Source organism: Aquarana catesbeiana, linkage group LG01 (genome assembly GCF_042186555.1).
Source record: "Aquarana catesbeiana isolate 2022-GZ linkage group LG01, ASM4218655v1, whole genome shotgun sequence".
NCBI lineage: Eukaryota > Metazoa > Chordata > Amphibia > Anura > Ranidae > Aquarana > Aquarana catesbeiana.
The window spans coordinates 493,362,706-493,388,276 of NC_133324.1; the positions used below are offsets into that span (position 1 = coordinate 493,362,706).

At 42.7% G+C, this 25,571-nt stretch overlaps 1 protein-coding gene across 1 annotated transcript in view; it reads right to left on the minus strand.

Annotated features, from left to right (window-relative positions):
- Nucleotides 1–298: 298 nt before the first annotated feature.
- The window catches only part of LOC141102983 (E3 ubiquitin-protein ligase RNF170-like), a 49,399-nt gene continuing 24,126 nt past the window's right edge, over nucleotides 299–25,571 (minus strand). Inside the window, exons 6-7 of the mRNA XM_073592066.1 lie at nucleotides 21,166–21,273; nucleotides 299–11,822 (exon numbers count right to left, since the gene is read on the minus strand). Of these exons, the coding sequence (XP_073448167.1) occupies nucleotides 11,553–11,822; nucleotides 21,166–21,273 (378 nt within the window). The 3' untranslated portion in view covers nucleotides 299–11,552. The remainder of the gene's footprint in view (nucleotides 11,823–21,165; nucleotides 21,274–25,571) is intronic.

Below are 25,571 nucleotides of genomic sequence, written 5' to 3' on the forward strand. Positions count from 1 at the left end.
CTGGGCCTGCATCCCTTTAGACGTGTACCTATTGGGAGTATCTCACTAAAAATTACATTTTTGTTGCAGGGGATGCCTGAAATAAGACTTGTATCTTACCAGAACACCTCCAGGTAGCCATTTTGCATTGCATTTTCAGAAAATTACAGCGGCTGCAGACCGAAAAGGAAAGGTATTTTGTAATAACATTCAATTACAATGACTTGTGTCGCACTTGTATACACTATATTGTTTTTTCTTTCTTTGATATTTTTTAAGAGAGCTAATATTTTAGACACAAATAAATTATACACACAAATGCTTAAGTGTCCAGTTTTAATACTTAATGCAGCACAGATTTCATAATACAAACTTAGTCCAAATACTTTAACTCCAGACAAGCAAACACTATAGAGCTAAAGTCTGCATTAATATTGCAAGATATTTTAATATTAGCCCTTTCATGTTATACAAGTCATACTATTATGCTTCCTCCAAAAAATATTACATATAAATCTGTCATTTAGGATTATGTTATTTACCAACAATTTTAAAATACAAAGTTAATACACGTCAGAGTGCATACAGATACAGTAAATATGCCAGTATAGTGTCCGATCTTGTCCAAACACATGAGGATTGTAGGTGAATCTGATTGGTAATATTGGTTTGGGGAATGACCACACGTCTATAGACTCCTCTTGCGCTCAGTTGGAAAAAACAATTCAAAAAAGTTTCTTCCTGGCTGGCTGTCATTTTGACCCTTGGCTTGGATTACCAACCGAAACTAGCCTACAAAGACTTTTGACTATTCTTTCATTTTTTGAAAACTGAAGTCAGTGAGGCCGATTTATGAAGGGCTCTTTTACTTAAACAACCAGGGGGAAGAGGTAAAAACAGGCAACTGAGCAGGCGTTTTACCACCTCCCCCCAGATGCACACCTAAAATCTAACTTTACAGCTGAATGGGGCTGCACACATGCCATGATGCTCCATCTTACGATCTTAACTCTCTGCCTGTCAAACTCACCCATTGAGGTCAACAGGAGCACTCTGCAACAGTGAGCCATATTGCTTTACTAGTGGTTGTGGTATAGTATTTTAACACAAAACCCCCTCCTGGGATAAAGAAAAAAATAGCAGACATTTAGGAGGTGGCAGGATCACCTGAAAACCCAGCAGCCGCTGCTATACTGCCCTTGAAAATAAATCCATGGTGGTAAGCACGGCCACCCACGTGAAAGGGCCCCAAAAGAGTTAAGAATCTTCACTCAATAAAAACAGTAGATTCTGTTCATAAAGCCTAATGCTGGGGTTTGCTGGTTAAAGGTATAGGCTAAGAAGCAGTGATGACTTTAGGTAAAAATATGGAAGCGGCTATTGCCTACATGTCTTTAAAGTTAGAGGCTCCAGAACAGTCATCTGAATTCTAGATACCTAATGAGTCACTGACATGGAAGTATGCAGGATGGAAGTTTGAGATTTTTATTGGTTCCATGCTTGTTACAGGTCAGTGACACACAATGTCAGAGTTTGCACCCCCAAAAACAAGTCAACAATGGCAGCTTCCTTATTTCCTTCTGAACAACTAAATAAGTATTTATTCAATATTTTCAGAATGCATAAAACTGGTGAAAAAGAATTTACATGAATGAAATGGACAAAGAAACTAAAATGTTCACAAAGCAGAGACAATATAGCAACAACATTGAAATGTGTAATAAAATGTATACATTATGAGGCCAGGTACCTAAAAAGCTAAGAAGGGGTTAGACACTAGCACATGAAAAACAGGACACATTGTTGCATCCCTGGATAAGAACAGCCCACACCTAAATTTTAAAATCCATGACTACAAAAGGTGCATCTATGACCTGTAGTTTAGGCCATTTTGAAAGGAAAGATATGTGGGGCCAATCACACCTAGGACTGTGCACTGCCACGCATGCTGCAGTATGAATCCATCACAGGGAGGTCATTAAAGTAGCTCTTAATCCAATCACTAAAATCCCATATAAACTTTAGCATGTTGAAGCAATTTCAAAAGTTTTAAATCTTTTTAAAATTTGCAATAAAATAATACCTGGCGACACTTCCATAAAGGTCTTTATTTAGAAATTTCCTGTTATGAGGAGACAACTAGTTATGCTCCCAGTGGAAACTACAAGCAGCTGTGCCAACACACATTGTGCAGGCATGGTTTACAGGAAAGCTGGTCATAGATCAAAATTTTGATCCATGTATGGACAGGCTGGTTGTACTGAGATCGATCTATTGGTCAACTTCAGTACAACCAGCCTGTTTTTTTTTCCATTTGATCACTGCCAGCAGTGTTCTATATACATGATGCTGCACTAGGATGAACACTGAATATGTGATGGTAGCAGCCTTACAAATGAGATTGATGGAAAGAAGCAAACAGCAAAAAGGTTTTAAAACAGGTTTGACAAGCTAAATCACACAAGAGGGAATCTCTTATTTATAATAAGAAGTTAAGTGAGCAAAAGCACACAACCAAAAAATTGTGTAATACTGAGCAACATCAACAGGTACACAACATCATTTCCAAATACTGTTTTTTTCTTGCCTCAGGTGATGCTGTTAGCAAATATGTAGGTAGCAAGCCTCATCTGTAGCCACTATTCAGGTCAATCTATGGGTGTCATATGCACATGGAAGGGGACCTTTCCTTGTGAAAATTGCAATCAATGTCCGCTGATCTATAAAGGGAACAGTATTGTCCTACCATCCCCCCCGTGTGCCTTGTGTGACTCCTCAGCATTTGCTCCTGTTGGTCAGGTTTGATGGATGCAGCCTAGCAAGTGTTTAACAGGTACTATACATATACAGTATATGTATTAAGTGGATATGAAAACATATTCAATGTTTAAGAACAGAGCACCTCCAGTGCCCCTTATATATTAACTCCTTTTTGACGCTTGAAATACCCTGATTATTAAGTATGGCTGCTCTTTATAGGGGTGGTTTTTGGGCGTTGTCCAATCTGGGAATATACTGTCTGTATAGACAAGTTTGTCTTTAAACTGTACCGATCTGCATATGTATTGAGGGCTACTTTTTAATCTTTCAGTTTTAATCTTTCTAAAATAAAAATATATTTTTTTTGTCATTTCTTAGTCTATGTGAGTCTATGTGTTGTTAGCACCTTAAAAGTCCTAGGTTTGCTTGCTCAGTTATCTATACGTGTTATTAACAATGTGGTGCTGGTTGTATACTCATCAATCCTATCCTGTAAAGTGCACAGTCTATTTGCCTTTGGTAAATCAACCCCACTGTTCCACAATTTTGGACCTGTCCTAAGATACTCAAAATTTTGGCAGTTACAATTGAGCGCAATAACAGCCGCATGATGCTTAAGTGTCTCTCACTGATCATGTCTCACCTTAACTTGACCTGCACTGTTGCACTTGAGAAGTAAAACTTATGGAAGCAACTAAAGACAAAATTTATATTAGTCTTAATGCCTATGGGTCTGTTTTGATGCTCATACATTCTGCAAGACTTTTCCTACAAAAGGCTCCTGGTCTTTTTTGTAAAAAAAATTTAAAAAAAAAGGAACTAAAAAGTGAATAGGTAGAAATAAAAAAGTGTCTCCCACTTATTCTGCAGTTTATTTTCTACAATTTTTGAAAGCCTTAGAAAGGACCTGAACGGTGGAAGTTGTGCTCAAAGGGCAAACGAACATTCACCAGAATTGACTGTAGGCTTTGTGCAGATGATCTTACCATGCCCTGTTCCACATCGCAACACTCCGTGGAGATGGCCATCTTGGTACAAGATAAGGGCTTTTCTTCTTTGTGCTCTTCTTCGATTTGCTCCCCATAAGACTGATGAACTAATTATTGGTGGGGGGAGAATATTCAGCAAACAGCAGAAGAGGTGGAGAAAGCACAGACCCACAGAATGGATCCTTGCACTGCATGTCCCAAGGTAGAGTTTTCTCCCCAGAAATGCAAACAGTGATAAGCACAGCATAGTCGCCCGAGACTAGCAGTCAGAGGCACAGTGCCTTAGGTGATCTCCAATTGCCGATATACAAGAGGTTCAAAGCACAGGAGTACCTTATGCATAAGAAGTGCACAGCTAGCTTGCACTTCCACACAACTCTATCATAAAGAGTAGGGGACAAGATTGGTTTTTTTTTGGTAAAGAAGTTCGGCCATTTAAAGTGGAGGTAAACTTCACTTTTAAACTTGTACCTACAGGTAAGCCTATAAGGTCACCGGCAGCATCCCTTGTGAATATCTCCTAAACTTGCACTGTATAGGAGATATTCACAAGGGATACTGCCAATGACCTTACCGGCACATGCGTTCTGAAGGGATGGCATCCCCTGCTGTACTTTCAGAGCTCCGTGCTGGAGCCAAGGGCTCCTGCACGCATGCGTGGCAGTGGCATTACAGCACTCCCGGCCATTCATACAGCCAGAGCCCACAAACCTGGAAGGAAGACCCGGTGAAGATGGCAGCTCAGAGGATCCATGACAGCTCTGCGTGGGAGGGATCCGCTTTACAGGTAAGTCTGTCATAATGTGCTAATAAGCAGTGCATGTTAGTACATGACGACTTAACCCTGCTGGGGGGCCTACTTTATTTTTAGTGGCGGTTTACTACCACTTTAACTGTAACATCTGTCATAGTTCTAAAACTATCAGAATAGACCAGCTAACATGTCTCACGCTTACTAGCGCGTATTCATAGCAAACTATAAAAACTTATACTATGAACAAGCGCTACTAAGCATGAAAAGACTAGCTAGTCTCTCACCCCTCCGTTATGTATTCACTGGTCTTTATGGACATTCTATGAATATCTTTCAATAAAGCGGATTTCAGTGTGCAGCCACTGGCTTTTCTCCTTCTGATATCTCCAGTTATGAGCTGGGCTGGCACCTGCATTGTGCAATTGTGGCAGAATCAGGTGGACCAACCTGGAATGGCGTTTCCCCCTCTATTCCTTTCTGTTGTCTTTACAGCTTACGGGGTTCTAGAAACACATGGTTGGACCCTTACTGTGCTTTTCTGCCTCCTTATAACAGCCTCCATGAGCTCCCAAACCTCTTTTTGACTTGACTATTCAGCTCTATCAGAATATTATTTTGAGGGAAAAAAAAAAAAAAAGTTTAAAAAATAGATTCCCTTTAACCACTTCCCGCCCGCGTCATATGACATCCTGGGCTTTGGACGGGTATATCTGAATGATGCCTGTAGTTACAGACATCATTCAGATATTGCCGGTTTCAGCCGGCGAATCTCTACACCATAGGAACAATCATATCGGCCGTTCCGACGTTTGATCGTTTCTATGGGGACGCCCCCCCCCCTCCCGCCACCCTCCGGTGCTTGCTCCGACTCACCGTTACGATCGGTGAGGCGGAGAGCGTATCCGCCGGCGCCGGATGTAGATAATAGAGATTTCCGGCGGACCAGATGGTCGCCGGAGTCTCTATGATCATCGGAGGCCGGGCGCGATGTTATGACGTCACACCCGGCCTCTCCATTCAAAAAAACGGCGGCACTTTGGCTGGGAAGCGGTGATTGTTTTATTTTTAGTTTTTATTGCAGGCTTCCCAGCCTAGTGGTGAGATATGGGGTCTTATTGACCCCATATCTCACTATTAAGAGGACGTGTCATGTTATATTCCTATTACATTCCTTGTAATAGGAATAAAAGTGATTAAAAATGTTTTTTTTTTCAAAAAAAAGTGTCAAAATAAAAAAAACAAAATATAATTATCAATAAAAAAAAATAAAAAATTTTAAAGCGCCGCTGTCCCCGTGTGCTCGCACGCAGAAGTATATGCATACCTAAGTCCCGCCCACATATGAAAACGGTGTTCAAACCATACATGTGAGGTATCGCCGCGAACGTTGGAGCGAGAGCAATCATTTTGTCACTAGACCTCCTCTGTAACTCAAAACATGTAACCAGTAAAAAAATTTCAAGCGTCGCCTATGGGGATTTTTAAGTACCGAACATTGGCGCCATTCTACGAGCGTGTGCAATTTTGAAGCGTGACATGTTAGGTATCTATTTACTCGGCGTAACTTCATCTTTCACAATATGCAAAAACATTGGGCTAACTTTACTGTTTTGTTTTTTTTTTTTAAAACACAAAAATCAGTTTTTTTCCCCAAAAAAAACGCGTTTGAAAAATTCCTGCGCAAATACCGTGTGAGATAAAAAGTTGCAACAACCGCCATTGTATTCTCTAGGGTCTTTGCTAAAAAAAACATATATAATGTTTGGGGGTTCTATGTAATTTTCTAGCAAAAAAATTATGATTTTTACATGTAAGAGAAATGTCAGAATTGGCCTGGTAAGGAAGTGGTTAATAGATCCACTATAAATGTGACATCACTAGACCATTATGAGGAGATAAGAGATAGCTTTCTCTAAATAGTCTTCAAAAATATAGGCTGACAACTGTTCCCTTGTGCACCATACAATGTAAATTGTAAGCGTAAAGTAAATTCTTAAAGCGTAAGTAAACCTATCCATAAAACAGTTTCATTTCCAGCACGTGCCAGAAATGTAACACTACTATTGGTTGCATTCTCAACCAAACTGTCAAACCATCCAATGGCTGGTGTCATAACTGATCTCATGTGCAGCATCATGGCAGTTGTAGATTAAACAGAGGCAAAGATGGCAGCTTCCTTGGCTGAAAACGATAGTGAGGTATTACTTAAACTTTAATGACATGTTTAAAATTTCAGCAAATCATATTACTTTTGAAACAAATCCATGTATTTTCTTGCTATTAAAAATAGAAATTGCCTGGAAGACATTTACAGTATGCAAAATTGAGGGTGTGGGGGAATAGTGCAGATGCCATTTTGGGGTATTCTGCTAAAAACTAGCCTTTATAATGGGTTGCATACTTGCAAGAAGTTGGAAAACATTATTTTAAAGCAAATTTAAAGTACAGCGGAGCAGTACGTCAAAATACTGGAATACTTATAAATATTATTTGTGGTAAAGCACTGACATTTTGTGCATATATTGTGAGGTATGGAAAACCTTTTACTCTGGAATCTAAAAAAAAAAAAACGCACACTAAATACTTAGTCCTCACCTAAGTCCTTTTAGTGGAGTTTCATTTACTGTGCTCCCTTGTCCCCACCCCTACCATGCACAACTCTCATACTTATCAATATCCACTCTGTGGTGTCTTGGAGCTGCACAACCCTCTTCTTTGGAATTCTCCAGGCACACATGCATGGAAAAAAAAACCAATGAGGATTGTAAAGAAGAGACTGTGTGGCGTAGAGTAGTCCACACAGCAAAAATACAGTGCAGCACAGACATATAAAATATGAGATTTGTCATGGGTGGATAAGGGAGCACTTAAAGTGTAACTCTGCTGAAAGTGGAGTTACATTTTACATTGATTTACATGGACTAAGAAAGCATACAACGGGATGCTCAGCTGGCAGCCTTTCAAGGTTTCTGTTTTTTTCCATGTTGTAATATTATCCAGACAGAGAGGGAGCTTTTGTAATTGAAAATGCCACTGGTGTAATATAAAACCATAGAAATGTATACAATAAATGTAGAACAATGTCCACTAACTGTGTTTTAAAGCTAAATGATGAAGTTCCACTCTTCTCCTGTGTGTTATTGCACTAAATGATTTGTGTATGTTAATAGTCTTGCCTGCCAGCTAAGGGAGAATAGCTCACAGAAACCGCTCGATGCCATCTGCCCAAAGCATGTGCCGCAGCTCGTGACTGAGAATACAAACAGTGCATAGGTCCCTCCACTGGAATGTGCTGCTGTACTGAGCTGTGCTGTTCCTCTATGGAGAGTACAAAATATACAGACCTCAAAAGTGACACTGATGCTGTATAACTGGCACCATAAGGCGTTGCAATTACTTTAACTGTGCAGCTCTCCTCACCAATGCAAGAAGCTCACTAAAAACTCTATGCAAATACGGACTTTCTGAAAGCCAGCATTTGTATAGGACTAGGCATGCCCACTGTCCTTCATATGGCAGTGTTCAGGCATTGTTATATGCCACACACAGAATTGCATGGTAGGAAATTTAGGTTATTCAATATCGCCTTTACTTTGCTGTCCATAAATACCATATAGGTTTTTCATTTTTTGGTTGATGCCATGAAGCTCTTACCACTGCACGTTTGAACCCCAGGCATGAAGCTGCATCTGTAAAGATATATTTGTTCACCAATGAGCATGTCCTCCCTCCAAGTTAGTTTAATGCCATTAAAGTATATCTAAAGTCAAAACTTTTTTTTTTTTAATTGGGGTAGCGTTAAAGGGTTAAAATTGCTAATTTTTTCTTCACACCATCTGCATTTCATGAACAAAACTTCCCCTCACTTTCCGTCCTGTAGACTCAATGGAATGAGATCAAAAGTTTCCACTGGAGTATTTCCCTTCTATTCCTTTTTGGTGGAAACTCAAAATTTTGGACTTCCCATCACCTTCATTTCCGGTGATATTGGTGATAAGGACAGAGAGATTTAATCTCCCTAACGTGGACAGCGACAACAAAAAAAAAAAACCTGACAGGGTTTTAACCTTTCACTGTCCAAATGTAAAAAATGTTTTGTCACACTCTATATGTAATGTATATTTAAAATGTATATATGTTTTCCCATGGACAATTTATTAAAAGGGTTAGCTTACCTTTACAGAAAAAAAATGTAAAAGGTGAAAACCAGGGAACCTCCCCATCCCCACTGTACTTTCCTCTGGGGTTGCTGAGCTACCAGCACCCCCGTCAGCTGGACAAGCAGTCTGGAAATATGAAATACCCGCTTTTCTCTCTCTTTTTCGTGCAGCGCCTCCAGAATGGATCAGATCCATTCTGACTGGCCAGCAGCATCACAGTGAATCGATCTGGTCTGTCCCAAAAAACGCATGAAGAAGAGAAGCAAGAATTTCAATTCCCAGATCACTGGACCAGCTGCCGGTGTGCTGACAGCTCAGCAACCCCAGAGGCAAGTACTGGGGGGCTGGGGCATAGGGGGGAGAGGGTGTCTGGTGTTAGTTCACCTTTACATTTCTTCTGTAAAGGTGAACTTAAAACTTGAATGTGTGTTTGCGAACACTGATATTTATCTACTTTATACTAGTTTTTCCACAGAAATATATGGAAAAGACGGACTTCAAAGCCATAGAGGAGTTTATACAGTTATAAATATAGGTGTATTTTCTGTAAACATATATATTTTAAAATTATTATTGTAGTATTGACTTTAAAGTGTATCTAAAATCTAAACTCAAAAAACTAAAATGTAATATAGTGCAGCTTCAGTCCTTCGGTGTGGTGGCTGCATTTGTGTTCTTTTTCAGGCTTTTTATGTTTACTTGGAGATTGTGTCAGTACCACACTTCCTGTCCTAGGGTGACAACACTCACTCACCATAGTGTGTCTAAGAAGGGGTAGAGTTGTCACCTTAGAATAAGAAATTAGTTATGTTTAAAGAACCCACTCCTCTACATAAATTACTGGGTGGTTTTTAGTTAACAGAGGAACTGGGCTAATAATAATGATTGAGATAACACTACAGAATGCATAGAGTGCACTGGATTTCTGGCAGGTTCAACAGTTATTTTTGCTCTTTTTGAACAGATATAACAAAACACTTTCAATAGTATATTGAACAAACCAAATGGGGGCAACTAAGATAAATTAATGGTTAGGGTTACATACACTTTAAAGTAGTACTGTCATTTATGTTATTTTTAAATGCTTGCTATTTCATACTTTTAAATATTAAAATACTGAGATTTTTAGATTAGCCAATGGAGGGAATTCTAAATGACTAAGTGCAGTGCAACTGTCTTTCGCTTAACAACTGTTGAGATAAGATGTCATTCAGTTAGGGAGTGTATTTTTTTCAAAGATTCGGACAACTCGTAAATGTGCATTTGTGGAAGAACAGTAAGGCCTCATGCACACTGCAGCTCAAAAATGCCTATTTTACAGGTTTTTGATGTTTTTTTTTTTTTCCTCTGCCTCTAAACATCCCTCCACGTTTGCCGATCTGGCGCTGAAAACATAGGCGTTCACACTAGGAGCATTTAGCGGCAGAAAAAAAAAAAGGCATCACTTGCGCATTCTAAAGAGAAGAATTTGGGCTGAAAAATTGCAAATGCCGATAGACACGTTCATACATTCTATTGACCAGAATAAATTAATATTCTGACCAATAGAATGTATTAATGCTAAACGTGTGAACGCACAAAAACACAGCTTTTAAACACATTTTATCAGCTGCTTTCCTCCTAGGAGTCCTTTGGCATACAGTGTGCAGAAAGCCTAAAGCACAACTATTATATAGTATGACAAAGCAGGAAGCAGAGGCTGTATATTTAACAAGCAAATATGACTGCCCTTATGTACATATATCTAAAAACTATACATACAATTCAGATGTTGAAAACTTTAACACTATTTACATAAAGCTAATCTCTTTTTTCAGGTTTATCAAAAAAAAAAAAAAAAAATTGAAAAAGACAATGCATTCCCTTTAAAGTCACTGTTGAGAATTAAACATGGCCCCATTTCATCCTAAACTGAATAATCAATTGGGGGTGGGGGTCTACTTTACAAATGTTTCTTTACATTTTATTGCCAGTCTGTAACCCACGAATGTGTTACTAAAATCAAAAAAAACACTTAACAATGCAGTGTTGAACAAGTGCTGGTTTCAGATAGTGAAAGTTCAACCCATTCCATCTTAAAAGGGAATCTAATTCAGAACAGTTACCAACTGTAGGGCATTAGACTGAGTTACAGCATCTGGCTTGCTATAAACCCATCAAGAGGCCATCAAAGAGCTACATGATGAGATACATGCAAGACAAAGTATATGTTGCTGGGAGATTCAGATATACCGTATTTATCGGCGTATAACACGCACCCCAATTTAAGAGGGAAGTTTCAGGAAAAACTTTTTTTTTTTTTTAAATAAACCACTTTGAAGCAAAATAATGGTCAGTGAGAATCAATGCAACCTGATTAGTTCCTATATGCAGCTTCAGTACAGCCTAATCTGTGCCCATCTGCAGCCTGTTCTGTGTCCATCTCCCCCATCAATGCAGCTCACCATCTCTCATATGAAATCACCGAGCCGTCATGTTTCCTCGGCTTTCAGTTGGCAGTCACACACACAGTCCCGCCTCTGCCATCGGCATTGGACCAGATTCTGTGATAGACAGAACACTGGTCCAATGCCGGTGGCGGGACTGTGTGTGTCATGCAAGCCTAATGGAGAGGAGATGATGGCTCGGTGAATTCCAGCGGGACTCGTCCCCCTCCTTCCCCTCCAAGGTACGCTGTCGGCGTATAACACCCACGATTTTCCCCCTATTTTCAGGTGAAAAAGTGCGTGTTATACGCTGATAAATACGGTAATTACAAAACAAGCATTCAGGGAAGCAAAAAAACCTTCAACGATGTCTTATTATATCATGAAAAACATATTTACAAATTCCAGTTAGGCAAAAAAATATCACGTATTCAAAACTGCATAGAGAATTATTTAAAGGCTCCTGCGTTAAACATACCTCTTTTCACCTGTGCAGTCTTTGGGTCACAACTTCCCGATACATGATAGAAATGTAAATAAGCAATAAAAAGAGGACAAAGAAATCATCCATGAAACCTAAAATACCAAAGACAGCTTCGGGAATAATGTCCAGTGGAGACACAAGATAGAAAAAGGCTCCCAGCAGACAGACAACAATTCTGATTCGGAACATCCAGAAGAGCCCCCCCACTGAAAACATCTCTCGAAATGCATGGCGTAACAAGGTAGGCAGATCCATAATCCTTTCCATAAGCTAGAATATTAAAATACAAAAACAGAATTACTTACCATTTAAAAATATATCTCTAAATATACCTGAATGGAGATAAATATCAAAGGCTGCCATAGCTGAACTCCGTTTTCGAAAATGCTAGTTACAACACTATTGTTGATATGGGGGAGTTGATTTACTAAAACTGGCGTGTGCAAAATCTGGTGCAGCTGTGCGCGGTAGCCAATCAGCTCCTTATTTCAGCTTGTTCAGTTAAGCTTTGACAAATAAATAAACAGAAAGCTGGATTGGGTTTCTATGCAGAGCTGCACTCTCCAGTTTAAGTAAACCAATCTCACAGTGTCTTCAAGTTTAAAGTGGATGTAAACCCTCACATATATCCAGTGAAGTGAACAGCCTCAGATAACACACAGAGATCAAACAAATCTCCCTACATACGTTTTACATGTATATCTGCTGTCTTCATCTTTATATATCCTTTAGAAAAGTGTTCATCGTATTACAGGTTCTCTTCCCGTTCAGCACTGGGAGTGGATTATTGGCATACAGCTGATTGGTGGAAAAGCACACACCCCCACTCCACATTGGCAAAGAAAGGAATTAATGTGCAGAGCTCTGCTGTGAGAAGGCGAGCTTTCTGCTAATCTATTTATAGCAACCTCCCAGGACACAAATTTCAGGCTGCTTTTTTTATTTTCAGGCTGATAACAGGAAAAAGCCACGGGACTCAGTGATTTGGAGAGAGATAAGAAAACACTACAGATAGATATGCCCAGCTCAAATTGAATGAAATCAGGTTTACATCCACTTTAAGTTTTGGATAGAGTGGAGAAGAGTTAAAATGTCCTTTAGGCTGTTATTTCTGTCTTGTGACCCTACTAGGGCTCTCAATTGCTATCCCTATGACACCCATACCAGAAGGGGGTGCAGTTGTCACCCAGACAGGTAAGCATAGACAGCACTAAAAAAACATTGCCAACATTTCTAATCCTTTGTGTTTGTTTGTCTCCCCAGGAGGTCAGATCAAACCTTCCCAACAGGGACAAAGAATGCAAGAAAAACCTGAATGTACTAACCCCCTTACCCCTTTGTTTAAAACATAACTTATTTTATTTATTACAGGAACGTATATAGCGCTATCAATTTATGCAGAGCTTTACATATATATATTGTACATTCACATCAGTCGCTATCCTCAAGGAGCTTACAAGCCAAGGTTTCTAACTTACATTCATATATACACACATACTAGGGCCAATTTAGAGAGGAGCCTATTAATCTACCAGCATGTCTTTGGAGTGTAATTGGAAACTGGAGTACCCGGAGGAAACCTACACAAGCACAGGGAGAACATACATAAAAGGTTTTGGGTACAGTTTCATTTCAACCTCCTTTACTGAATGGGTGTCACTGGTGAGACATTTGGGAAGTAGGACACCAGAGAAGGCTGAGCTACTAACATTTCCAGAAGGAGTTAGCAGTGCCTAGGGATTTCTCCCAGTTTCTATAAAAAAAATATATTCTTTTTATTCTTGAGGCTCATGCCTTTTCTGATTCCCCCCTCACAATCCCCTTCTACTAAATATGCAATAGCAGAGTACTGAAGTCAGAATGCAAAGTGAAATATTCACTTAAGTTGGGTTGCTTCCAACAGTTCATTTTCCATACATGTTATGATTATAATATATGTTAACATTTTCAAAGACTGGTCCACGAATGGCACTATAACCCTTTCATGACTAAGCCTATTTTTGAAATTTGGTGTTTACAAGTTAAAATCCATATTTTTTGCTAGAAAATTACTTAGAACCCCCAAACATTATATATATTTTTTAGAAGAGAATCTAGAGAATAAAATGGAGATTGTTGCAATATTTTATATCACACGGTATTTGTGCAGCGGTGTTTTAAACACAAATTTTTGGAAAAGGGACACTTCCACGAATTTTAAAAAATCCAAACAGTAAAGTTACCCCAATTTTTTTGTATAATGTGAAAGATGATGTTATGCCGAGTAAATAGATACCAAACATGTCATGCTTTATAATTGCACGCACTCGTGGAATGGCGACAAACTATGGTAGCTATGAATTTCCATAGGCGACGCTTTAAATTTTTTTTACGGTTACCAGGTTAGAGTTACAGAGGAGGTCTAGGGCTAGAATTATTGCTCTCGCTCTGACAATCGCGGCGATACTTCACGTGTGTGATTTGAACACTGTTTACATATGCGGGCGTGACTTCCGTATGCGTTTTCTTCGCTGCACGAGCTCGCGGGGATGCGGGTGCTTTAAAAAATTTTTTATTTATTTATTTTATTTATTTTTTTACTTATAAATTGTGTTTAAAAAAAAAATGTTTTTTTTTTTTACTTTTATTGCTGTCACAAGGAATGTAAACATCCCTTGTGACAGTAATAGGTGGTGACAGGTACTCTTTAAGGAGGGATCGGGGGTCTAAAAGACCCCCGATCCCTCCTCTGCACTTCAAAGTATTCAGATCGCTGAAAACGGCGATTCTGAATACTGTGTATTTTTTTAAATTCGGCGCCATTGGCAGCCGAGTAAACGGGAAGTGACGTCATGACTTTGCTTCCGCGTTTACATTGAGAAGGCTGGAACGAAGCCGCCCACAGCTTCGTTCCAGCCCGCCCACAGCCGCCGGAGGCAGCCGATTGGACACCGGGCCTCCCAATCGCACGGGAGGCCCGGTAAAAGCGCCGGGGGGGGGGGGGTGTCGCTCCTCCGGTATAAAAGCCGCATCGGTTGTTATATACGGATAGCCGATCGCCCGCTCGAAACAACGGTACCGGGATGATACCTGCAGCAGCGGGCATCATCCCGGTATAACCCCCGAAAGCCGAGTACGCAGATGTGCTTACGGTCGGCGGGAAGGGGATAAAGGCCTACAAGCAGGACTGGATTAAGTGCAACTGATGCCCTAAGCATACCCCAATAATCGTTGCCCCTCGGCCCCTTCATTGTTCAATTCAAGATTTTTCAAAATTAAAATATCTATTTTGGGTGCGCTTGACATTTGAGCCTTAGTTAACATATAAGCCAATAAGTTATCTGTCCTTTAAGTCAGCACAGCAAAAGAAATACTCAACACATCCAACAGACAACAATTATACCGCAAACAAATACTTAAAGAGGAACTGCAGTCTGCTCACATAATTTGTAATAAAAACATCTTTTCCATTCTGAAGCTTCCCTCCAACCACTTTGCATTATATTTTACATATACTGCGATTCTGTACTTGCCAAATATGCTGCAGAAATCTCCCTCCACTGAGTCTGGCTGCAACCATTTTAACTGTGGGCAGCTGAAGCTGCTGCCTGTTCACTTTCTGGATTTACACAGACACAAACCTCCAGCCCTGCAGCTCTCACTGGCCCTCTTAAAACTCATCCCCCCCTCCCTTCCTGGCAAACTCTCACCAGAGTAGGAGAGAGAGCTGTGCATGAGGTCATAAGCCTAGGCTTTTTGGCTGAAGTTTAAGTAGTTCTAAAGGCTCAAGGTTTTTTACCTTCATGCATTCTATGCATGAATGTTAAAAAACCTTGTGTGCAGCAGCCCCCCGAAAACCCCCCCATACTTACCTGAGCCTCATCAGGATTGAGCAATGTGCACGAGAACCTCTCCCTCCTCATTGGCTGAGACAGCAATTGGAGCCATTGGCTCCTGTGGCTGTCAATCACAGCCAATAAGAAGAGAGATGGGGCAGGGCCAAGCCGCAGCTCTGTGTCTGAATGGACACGCAGTGCAGTGGCTTGGGAGCAAGCCTGCTTGGGTACCTCACAGCAAGCCGTTTGCTCTGGGGCACTTGGCAGGAGGGAGGGGCCAGGAGCACCAGTGGGGGACCCAAGAAGAGGAGATCGGGGCTGCTCTGTGCAAAACCATTACACAGAGCAGGTAAATAGAACATTTATTTGTTATTTTACAAAATAAAAAATAAATAAAAAAACCTTGCCTTTAACCAGTTGCCGATCACCGCACGCCGATGTACGTCGGCACAATGGCACGGGCAGGCATAAGGACTTACCTGTATTCCCTGCCTCCCCGCGGGGGGGGGGGGGGCCCGATGCCTGCGGGGGTCGGATTAGCTCCAGGAGCTATCCATGCTGTGGGGGAGGCCACTTATTCATGGACACCCCCTCACGTTTGCTCCTGGCAAATGAGGAGTTTCCTCTGCTTCTGAACTGTAAACAGAAGCGGAGGAAGTGATGTCATCGCTCCTCGTGAAGCCTTTTCATTCTGGCTTCCTAGGAGAGAAGACATCAAGTAAGTTTGCACCAACACTACACATTACAGTAGAACACGCAGGCACACTATTCACTCCCCAATCACCCCCCTGCACTCCCTGTCACAGTGACACCAATAGCAGTTTTTTTTTTTTTTTTTTTTTTTTAACGGATTACTGCATTGGTGTCATTTGTGACTGTTATAAGTGGTAGGGCAGTTAGTGGTAGGCCCCTTTAGGTCTAGGGTCCCCCCCCCTAACCCCCCCCAATAAAAGGTTTAACCCCTTGATCACCTCCCAGTTAACCCCTGTCACTAGTGTCACTAAGCAATCTGTTTTCTAAATGCCGTATTCGCTGTATTAGTGTCACAGGTGACGCTAGTTAGCCAGGTAAGTATTTAGGTTCAGCGTCAAGTTTTTATAGCGTTAGGTACCCCCATATACTACCTAGTAAAGGTTTTAACCCCCTGATTGCCCCCTAGTTAACACTTTCACCAGTGATCACCGTATAACTGTTACGGGTGACGCTGGTTAGTTAGTTTTTTATAGTGTCAGGGCACCCGCCGTTTATTACCTAATAAAGGTTTAATCCCCTGATCACCCGGTGGGTGATATAAGTTAGGTTTTAGGGTCAGATAGGGTCTGCGTCGCCCCAGGCAGCGTCAGGTAATGCTAACACCTACGCACGCAGCATACACCTCCCTTAGTGGTATAGTATCTGAGCGGATCAATATCTAATCTGATCAGATCTATACTAGCGTCCCCAGCAGTTTAGGGTTCCCAAAAACGCAGTGTTAGCGGGATCAGCCCAGATACCCGCTAGCACCTGTGTTTTGCCCCTCTGCCCAGCCCACCCAAGTGCAGTATTGATCGATCACTGTCACTTACAAAACACTAAACACATAACTGCAGCGTTCGCAGAGTCAGCCCTGATCCCTGCGATCGCTAACAGGTTTTTTGGTAGTGTTTTGATACAGTCACTGACAGTCAGGAGCTTTTTTACCTGTGAGTCTCACTACTGTACCACTAAATTTAGAGCCCAAAATCGAAGGTACAGTAGTGAAGAGGCCTACACGCTTTTGAGCATGACAGATGAAGTGAAGAGTAAGTCACTCATCTGTCAGATTCAGGCTCAGAATACAAACCTGTAGACAGCAGTGGCTCATTGACAGCTCTGACGATGGAGTTGTGGTCCCTGCCAAGGTCAGGCGTACCAGACCCCAATCTTCTTCTGCTGTTGAGGTGCAAGAACTGCAGGGCTCTCATATGGAGCAGAGAAGTACTAGCGCCGCTATTCCTTCTGGTGAACTGGCAAGCACCAGCGACCTAGTACACCCTGGTCGTACATCCAGCACTGCAGTAACACTTGGTGACGTGGCGAGTCCCATAAGTGCAGTTCAAGCTGGCGAGGTGGCAAGCACAAGTAGTGTCCCACTGCCACCAAAAAGACAAAGACAGGCCCATAGAGCCCATAGTGCCCTTCCTGCTGCATTCGCCAATCCTAATTGGGAACCCACCACTTCTGCAGCACCCGTATTTTCCCCCATTCACTGGCCAACCCGGCATTCAGGTGGAAACAGTTGATTTTACGTTACTTGATTTTTTTTCGCTGTTTTTCACCGAAGATCTCTATAGATCTATTGTGGACCAAAGCAATTTGTATGCTGGTCAATACTTCGCCACTAATCCCCAGTCCTCCCTTGCCAAAGATTGGAAACCAATTACGGTTTCCGAATTTAAGATCTTTCTGGGCCTTTCCCTCCTCATGGGCATAATCAAAAAGAGTGAGTTGCGGTCATATTGGTCCACTGACCCAATTCATCATATGCCTGTGTTCCCTGCTTCCATGGCCAGGGCACGATACGAGCAGATTTTGCGGTTCATGCACTTTAACAACAATGAACTCTGTCGTCCTCGTGGAGACCCTGGATACGATCGGCTCTACAAAATTCGGCACCTCGTAAACCACTTCAACCAACGTTTTGCAGACTTGTTTTCTCCCCATCAAGTTGTCTGCGTTGACGAGTCCCTGATTAAGTTTTCTGGCTGCTTGTCATTCAAACAGTATCTTCCCAGCAAGCGTGCCAGATGCGGGGTCAAGATGTACCAGCTCTGTGACAGGGCCACAGGCTATACATGTAGTTTTATGGTTTACGAGGGAAGAGATAGTCACGTAGAGCCGACAAACTGCCCTGACTACATAGGAAGCGCTGGCAGGATTGTGTGGTACTTGGTGTCACCCTTATTCGGAAAGGGGTACCACTTGCACGTGGACAATTATTACACGAGCGTGCCACTTTTTAGTCACTTGTTTGATCATCAGATTGGAGCATGTGGCACCGTGCGATCTAACTGCCGGGGCTTTCCCCAGCGGCTTGTAGATTTCCGTCTTAGGCTGGGGGAGAGAGCCTTTTTGCAGTGTAATCATTTGCTCGCTATGAAGTGGAGGGATAATAAGAATGTTTTTGTTCTTACCTCCCTTCATGCAGACACGATGGTCCAAATTACTACGGCGACTGGTGTTGTGGAGAAACCCCTCTGTGTCCACAAATATAACCAAAATATGGGAGGGGTGGACCTCAATGACCAGTTGTTGGTGCCATACCTAGTTGCCCGTAAGGCAAGGCGCTGGTATAAAAAAGTGTCTGTATATTTATTTCAATTGGCTTTGCTGAACGCTCATGTGCTATACAGAGCTTCAGGACGGACTGGATCCTTCCTTAAATTCCAGGAGGAGATCGTCAGAGCCCTTCTGTTTCCAGATGGTGCTCCACCTCACCTTCCCAATCCAAATGCAGTAAGCCAGCTGCATGAGAGGCATTTTCCTTATGTCTTCCCGAGTACCCCTACCCAACGAGCCCCCCAAAGAAAATGTTGTGTCTGTAGAAAGCGCGGATATAGGCGTGACACCCGCTATTATTGTCCCTCCTGTCCTGACAATCCTGGTCTTTGCATCGGTGAATGTTTTGAGCGCTACCATACACTAGTTAAGTTTTAGCGCTTTAACGCTTTCACAGGGTCTCCCAAGATGCCATCGCATTTTGAGAGACCCGAACCTGGAACCAAACCGTTACAGTTGCAAATAAAAGTGTAAAAATAATAATAATAATAAATTATTATAATATATATCGTCTTTGCTCTCGTGCAAAGACGAACGCAAGCATCGGTCTGGCGTCATATGTAAAGAGCAATTGCACCATGCATGTGAGGTATCACCGCGAAGGGGCCCTGAAAACCGAGCACCACCTTCAGGGTTTCTAAGGGTGTAAATTTTTGATTTCACTCCTCACTACCTATCACAGTTTCGGAGGCCATGGAGTGCCCAGATGGCACAAAGCCCCCCCCCCCCCAAATGACCCCATTTTGGAAAGTAGACACCCCAAGCTATTTGCTGAGAGGTATGGTGAATATTTTGCAGATCTCACTTTTTGTCACAAGGTTTTGAAAATTGAAAAAAGAAAAAAATCAATACATTTTTCTTTTCTTTCTTCATTTTCAAAAACAAATGAGAGCTGCAAAATACTCACCATGCCTCTCAGCAAATAGCTTGGGGTGTCTACTTTCCAAAATGGGGTCATTTGGGGGGTTTTGTGCTATCTTGGCATTTTATGGCCTTCGAAACTGTTATAGGTAGTGAGGAGTGAAATCAAAAATTTACGCCCTTAGAATTCCTGAAGGCGGAGGTTGGTTTTCGGGCCCCTGTACGCGGCTAGGCTCCCAAAAAGTCCCACACATGTGGTATCCTCGTACTCAGGAAAAGCAGCATAATTTATTTTGGGGTGTAATTCCACATATGTCCATGGCATGTGAGCAATATATCATTTAGTAACAACTTTTTGTAAATTTTTTTTTTTTTTTGTCTTTATTCAATCACTTGGGACAAAAAAATAAAATATTCAATGGGCTCAACATGCCTCCGAGCAATTTTCTTAGGGTGTCTACTTTCCAAAATGGGGTAATTTGGGGGGGGGGGGGGGGTTGTACTGCCCTGCCATTTTAGCAGCTCAAGAAATGAGATAGGCAGTCATAAACTAAAAGTTGCGTAAATTCCAAAAAATGTACCCTAGTTTGTAGACGCCATAACTTTTGCGCAAACCAATAAATATACGCTTATTGACATTTTTTTTTACCAAAGACATGTGGCTGAATACATTTGGGCCTAAATGTACGACTAAAATTGAGTTTATTGGATTTTTCTTATAACAAAAAGTAGAAAATATCATTTTTTTCCAAAAGTTTTGGTCTTTTTCCGTTTATATTGCAAAAAATAAAAATCGCAGAGGCAAATCAAATACCATCAAAAGAAAGCTCTATTTGTGGGAAAAAAAGGACGCAAATTTTGTTTGGGTACAACATTGCATGACCAATGCAATTACCAATTAAAGCAGAGCAGTGCCAAATTGTAAAAAGTCTTCTGGTCTTTGGCCAGCCAAATGGTCCGGGGCTGAAGTGGTTAATATCACTTTAAGTTATAAAAAAAAAAAAAAAAAAAAAGTGTTTTTTTGCTGCAGCTGCTGTCACATAATTTACTTGTAATGAAGTATGTCCCATGTCCTGCAGGATGATGGTTCCTATAGAAATCTACTTGCCAGTGATGCCTGGTCTTCTTCACAGTGCTGAACTTTCAGTGCTGCAGGGGTTAATAACTTTGGGTCCAACACTGGAGAAGGTCCTGATTGGTGCCTGCACTTTCCTCCCCTTACCTCATTCGAAAAAAAAAGTCCTTGCATTGTTTTACAGTGTTACATTCTGTGAAAACAATGCAAGGACTTTTGTTAATGGAGGAAAGGACTTCAATACCTTTCAATGTTAGAGCTGAAGAACCCTGCAGCATCAGAAGTTCAGCACTGTGAAGCGGACCAGGCATCAGTGGAGAGAAGATTTCTACAGGAACCATCAGCTTGCAGAGCGTTAGTCAACTTCAGCTGAAGCGAAAAAAAAAAATTAATGTAACTAAACTTCAGCGATAAATCTACCACGTTCACATTGACATAATGGTGGCTGAAGAGAGACTGAGTAGCAAGCGAAAAAAGAAATGAATCTCTTTTGCTACACTGAGGAACTGGGATCCAAATTTGACTATTTGAATGTGATTAAGCAAATTATGTAATGTGCACTTACAGAACGAGGCTGTCCCGAAAATCTTCTATTATAACTGTTGACTTCCTGAAACATCTCTTGCACATCTTGTTGCTCAGTGACTTGAAACATTGGAAACAGTAAAGTAACCTAGAATTAACAGGTATTTCAATTAAAATACCAAATCCACTCAACAAAAGTAGGAAAATGCACTCACACAAACAGCGATGAAGTATTCATACTCCTAATCTATTATTCAGTGACTGTACTGGATTAGAGTGGGCCTATCAAAAAAAAAAAAAAAAAAAAACACACTTCACGTATAAACAAAGCACACGTTAACATTATCAAATTGTACTTCACTAAGTAAATGAGAACCTTGGTCTTCCCTTGAGTAGGAAAGAGGAGATGTTAGCTCCCTCGGGTGATCTTAGTCTGGGCAAATACATTATCTCTGGCTAGCCGGGGCATATCACAAATTATTAGTCTTTTATCTTCACTGAAATATATGCAACATTGCTGTCCCATGTACAAATATAATAATTACAAATGATAAATAGAAACACGAGTTAATATGTTAACACACACATTGATAAGACTGTTTGCATAAAAGTATACTTGTCCATGCACTTCGCTGTGCCTAGCTTCAATACTTCTGTAGCTGGACACACACGGATAAAAATGTGTCTGCTTCCTGCTAAACCGAACAATTTAAGAGTGTTGCTGTCTCTGCTCAATAGAAGTCGACTGTTTGATTTGCTGACTTCTTACTTCTTGATTTGTTGACTTCTTTCGAAGGGTCATGCTTGCAAACTTATCAATCAGCAGCAGTCACTGATCACTGTAACCCAAATGTTGTAGGTGCCATTATCAAAATACAATGCCCTGGAAATTGCTCTTCCATAGATACAGTGGAGGAGTGAGTGCATTCACCCTAAGGCTCCGTTCACACTAGTGAGATTTCTCCTGTGTCTGCTGCTGCACTGCAATGCACGACAATGGAAATCGCATTATTTCCTTTTTCAAAAGATGCAGCATTGTGCGTTTTGTGTATGTGGCTCCACAGACTTCAATGGAAGCACATGAAAAGATCATGAAAAACATGTACATGCATTTTTGGTAGGGTTTTGTGTTTAACAACCTGTCTCCCCCTACCAAAAAAAAATTAAAAATGCACGAACACATCCAAAACACACGTAAAAAATGCATGATCATGCAGCAACATCAGTATGAACCTAGGCTAAGACAGGAGATGTGTTACTGGTTGGTTAAATAGGTAAAAAAGGAAAAATATTATATCTTTGTTATTGGTTTTAGATTTTAAATTAAGGCCAGCCATAGATGGACTGGATTTCGGCTAGTTCAGTATGAACCAGCTGAAATATGATTTGTCTATGGGCAGGCTGGTTGTACTGAAGTCTATCCATCGTACAAATAGCTTGCTGGGGTTTTTTTATTGCGTGATCACTGCCGGCAGCCAGGGATGGACTGGCCATCGGGACTACCGGGAGATTCCCGGTGGGCCGATGGCTCAGTCTGGGCCACTTTCACTTTCAGGCGCATCTGCGGTGCGCGGCGATCTACCCGTCAACCGCCAACAGCTGGCGCCTGACGGGTAGATCGAGATTAGCCAGCATGCAGAGTAGCGCAGGGAGCTTCTGTAGTAATAAGTTCTCTCTCGTGTCATCACGCTGTTCTCCGGCGGCCCCGCCCCCTCCTCTCTTCTCGTCTATACCAATTGGCTTGTAGGATCATCTGGTATAGACAAGAAGAGAGGAGGGGGCAGGGCCGCCGGAGAACAGCGTGATGACACGAGAGAGAACTTATTACTACAGAAGCTCCCTGCACTACTCTGCATGCTGGCTAGTAAGACCCCACAATGTGCCCTGATGATGTGCTATGTGCCCCGCTATGTGCCCCATCATGTGCCCCGATGTGCTATGTGCCCCATCATGTGCCCCATCATGTGCCCTGATGTGCTATGTTCCCCATCATGTGCCCCGATGTGCTATGTTCCCCATCATGTGCCCCGATGTGCTATGTTCCCCATCATGTGCCCCGATGTGCTATGTTCCCCATCATGTGCCCCGATGTGCTATGTGCCCCATCATGTGCCCCGATGTGCTATGTGCCCCATCATGTGCCCCGATGTGCTATGTGCCCCATCATGTGCCCCGATGTGCTATGTGCCCCATCATGTGCCCCGATGTGCTATGTGCCCCGATGTGCTATGTGCCCCATCATGTGCCCTGATGTGCTATGTGACCCATCATGTGCCCCGAGCCCTGATGTGCCCCATGCCCTGATGTGCCCCATGCCCTGATGTGCCCCGATGTGCCACGTGCCCTAATGTGCCATGTAGCCTGATGTGCCCCATCATGTGCCCTGATGTGCCCCATCATGTGCCCTGATGTGCCCCATCATGTGCCCTGATGTGCCCCATCATGTGCCCTGATGTGCCCCATCATGTGCCCTGATGTGCCCCATCATGTGCCCTGATGTGCCCCATCATGTGCCCTGATGTGCCCCATCATGTGCCCTGATGTGCCCCATCATGTGCCCTGATGTGCCCCATCATGTGCCCTGATGTGCCCCATCATGTGCCCTGATGTGCCATAATGTGCCCTGATGTGCCATAATGTGCCCTGATGTGCCATAATGTGCCCTGATGTGCCATAATGTGCCCTGATGTGCCATAATGTGCCCTGATGTGCCATGTGCCCCGTGCCCTAATGTGCCATGTGGCCTGATGTGCCATGTGCCCCATAATGTGCCCTGATGTGCCATGTGCCCCGTGCCCTGATGTGCTATGTGCCCTGATGTACCCCATGCCCTGATGTGCACCATAATGTGCCATGTGCCCCATCATGTGCCCTGATGTGCCATAATGTGCCCTGATGTGCCCCGTGCCCTGATGTGCCATAATGTGCCCTGATGTGCCCCGTGCCCTGATGTGCCATGTGCCCTGATGTGCCCCGTGCCCTGATGTGCTATGTGCCACGTGCCCTGATGTGCTATGTGCCCTGATGTGCTGTGTCCCGATGTCCTATGCCCTGATGTGCCTTGTGCCCCGATGTGCTTTGCCCTGATGTCCTGTGCCCTGTGCCTCAATGTCATGTGCTCTGATGTTCTGTGCCCTGATGTGCTGTGTCCTGATGTGCTATACCCTGATGTACTGTGCCCTGATGTGTTGTGCCCTATTAGCTGATGTGCTGTGCACTGTACCCTGATATGTTGTGCCCTGTACGCTGATGTACTGGGCACTGTACCCTGATATGTTGTGCCCTGTACGCTGATGTGCTGGGCACTGTACCCTGATATGTTGTGCCCTGTACGCTGATGTGCTGGGCACTGTACCCTGATATGTTGTGCCCTGTACGCTGATGTACTGGGCACTGTACCCTGATATGTTGTGCCCTGTACGCTGATGTACTGTGCCCTGTACGCTGATGTACTGTGCCCTGTACGCTGATGTACTGGGCTCTGTACCCTGATGTGCTGTGCCCTGTACCCTGATGTGCTGTGCCCTGATGTGCTGTGCCCTGATGTGCTGTGCCCTGATGTGCCTTGTGCCCTGATGTGCCTTGTGCCCTGATGTGCCTTGTGCCCTGATGTGCCTTGTGCCCTGATGTGCTGGGCTCTGTACCCTGATGTGGCCTGATGTACCGTGCCCTGATGTGTTGTGCCCTGGGCCGGTCTGGATGAAGTCCAGGGCCACATTTTTGTCCCAGTCCAGCCCTGCCGGCAGCTATAGCTGTCAGCAGTGTTCATTGTATTCTGACGGCTGGAAAACTTCCTACTGTCAGAACACAATAGTGCAGCAGGAGGGATTCCTCCCATCAACTCTGACTGTGCTGATGGGGAAAACCAGCAATTTTCTTTCCTTCAACCTGTAGTAAGTCATCACCACAATTGTGACGAAGCCGCAGATATTGTGAATAGGTAATGGATTGTAATAATGGTTTATGCCCGTACACACGGTCGGATTTTCCGATGGAAAATATCCGATCGGAGCGTGTTGTCGGAAATTCCGACCGTGTGTGGGCTCCATCGGACGTTTTCCATCGGATTTTCCGACACACAAAGTTTGAGAGCAGGCTATAAAATTTTCCGACAACAAAATCCGTTGTCGGAAATTCCGATCGTGTGTACACAAATCCGACGGACAAAGTGCCACGCATGCTCAGAATAAATAAAGAGATGAAAGCTATTGGCCACTGCCCCGTTTATAGTCCCGACGTACGTGTTTTACGTCACCGCGTTTAGAACGATGGGATTTTCCGACAACTTTGTGTGACTGTGTGTATGCAAGACAAGTTTGAGCCAACATCCGTCGGAAAAAATCCTAGGATTTTGTTGTCGGAATGTCCGAACAAAGTCCGACCGTGTGTACTGGGCATTAGGATGAAAGCTTTTGGCCCCAATATGGTGTTTCCTGTGGAAGGTTT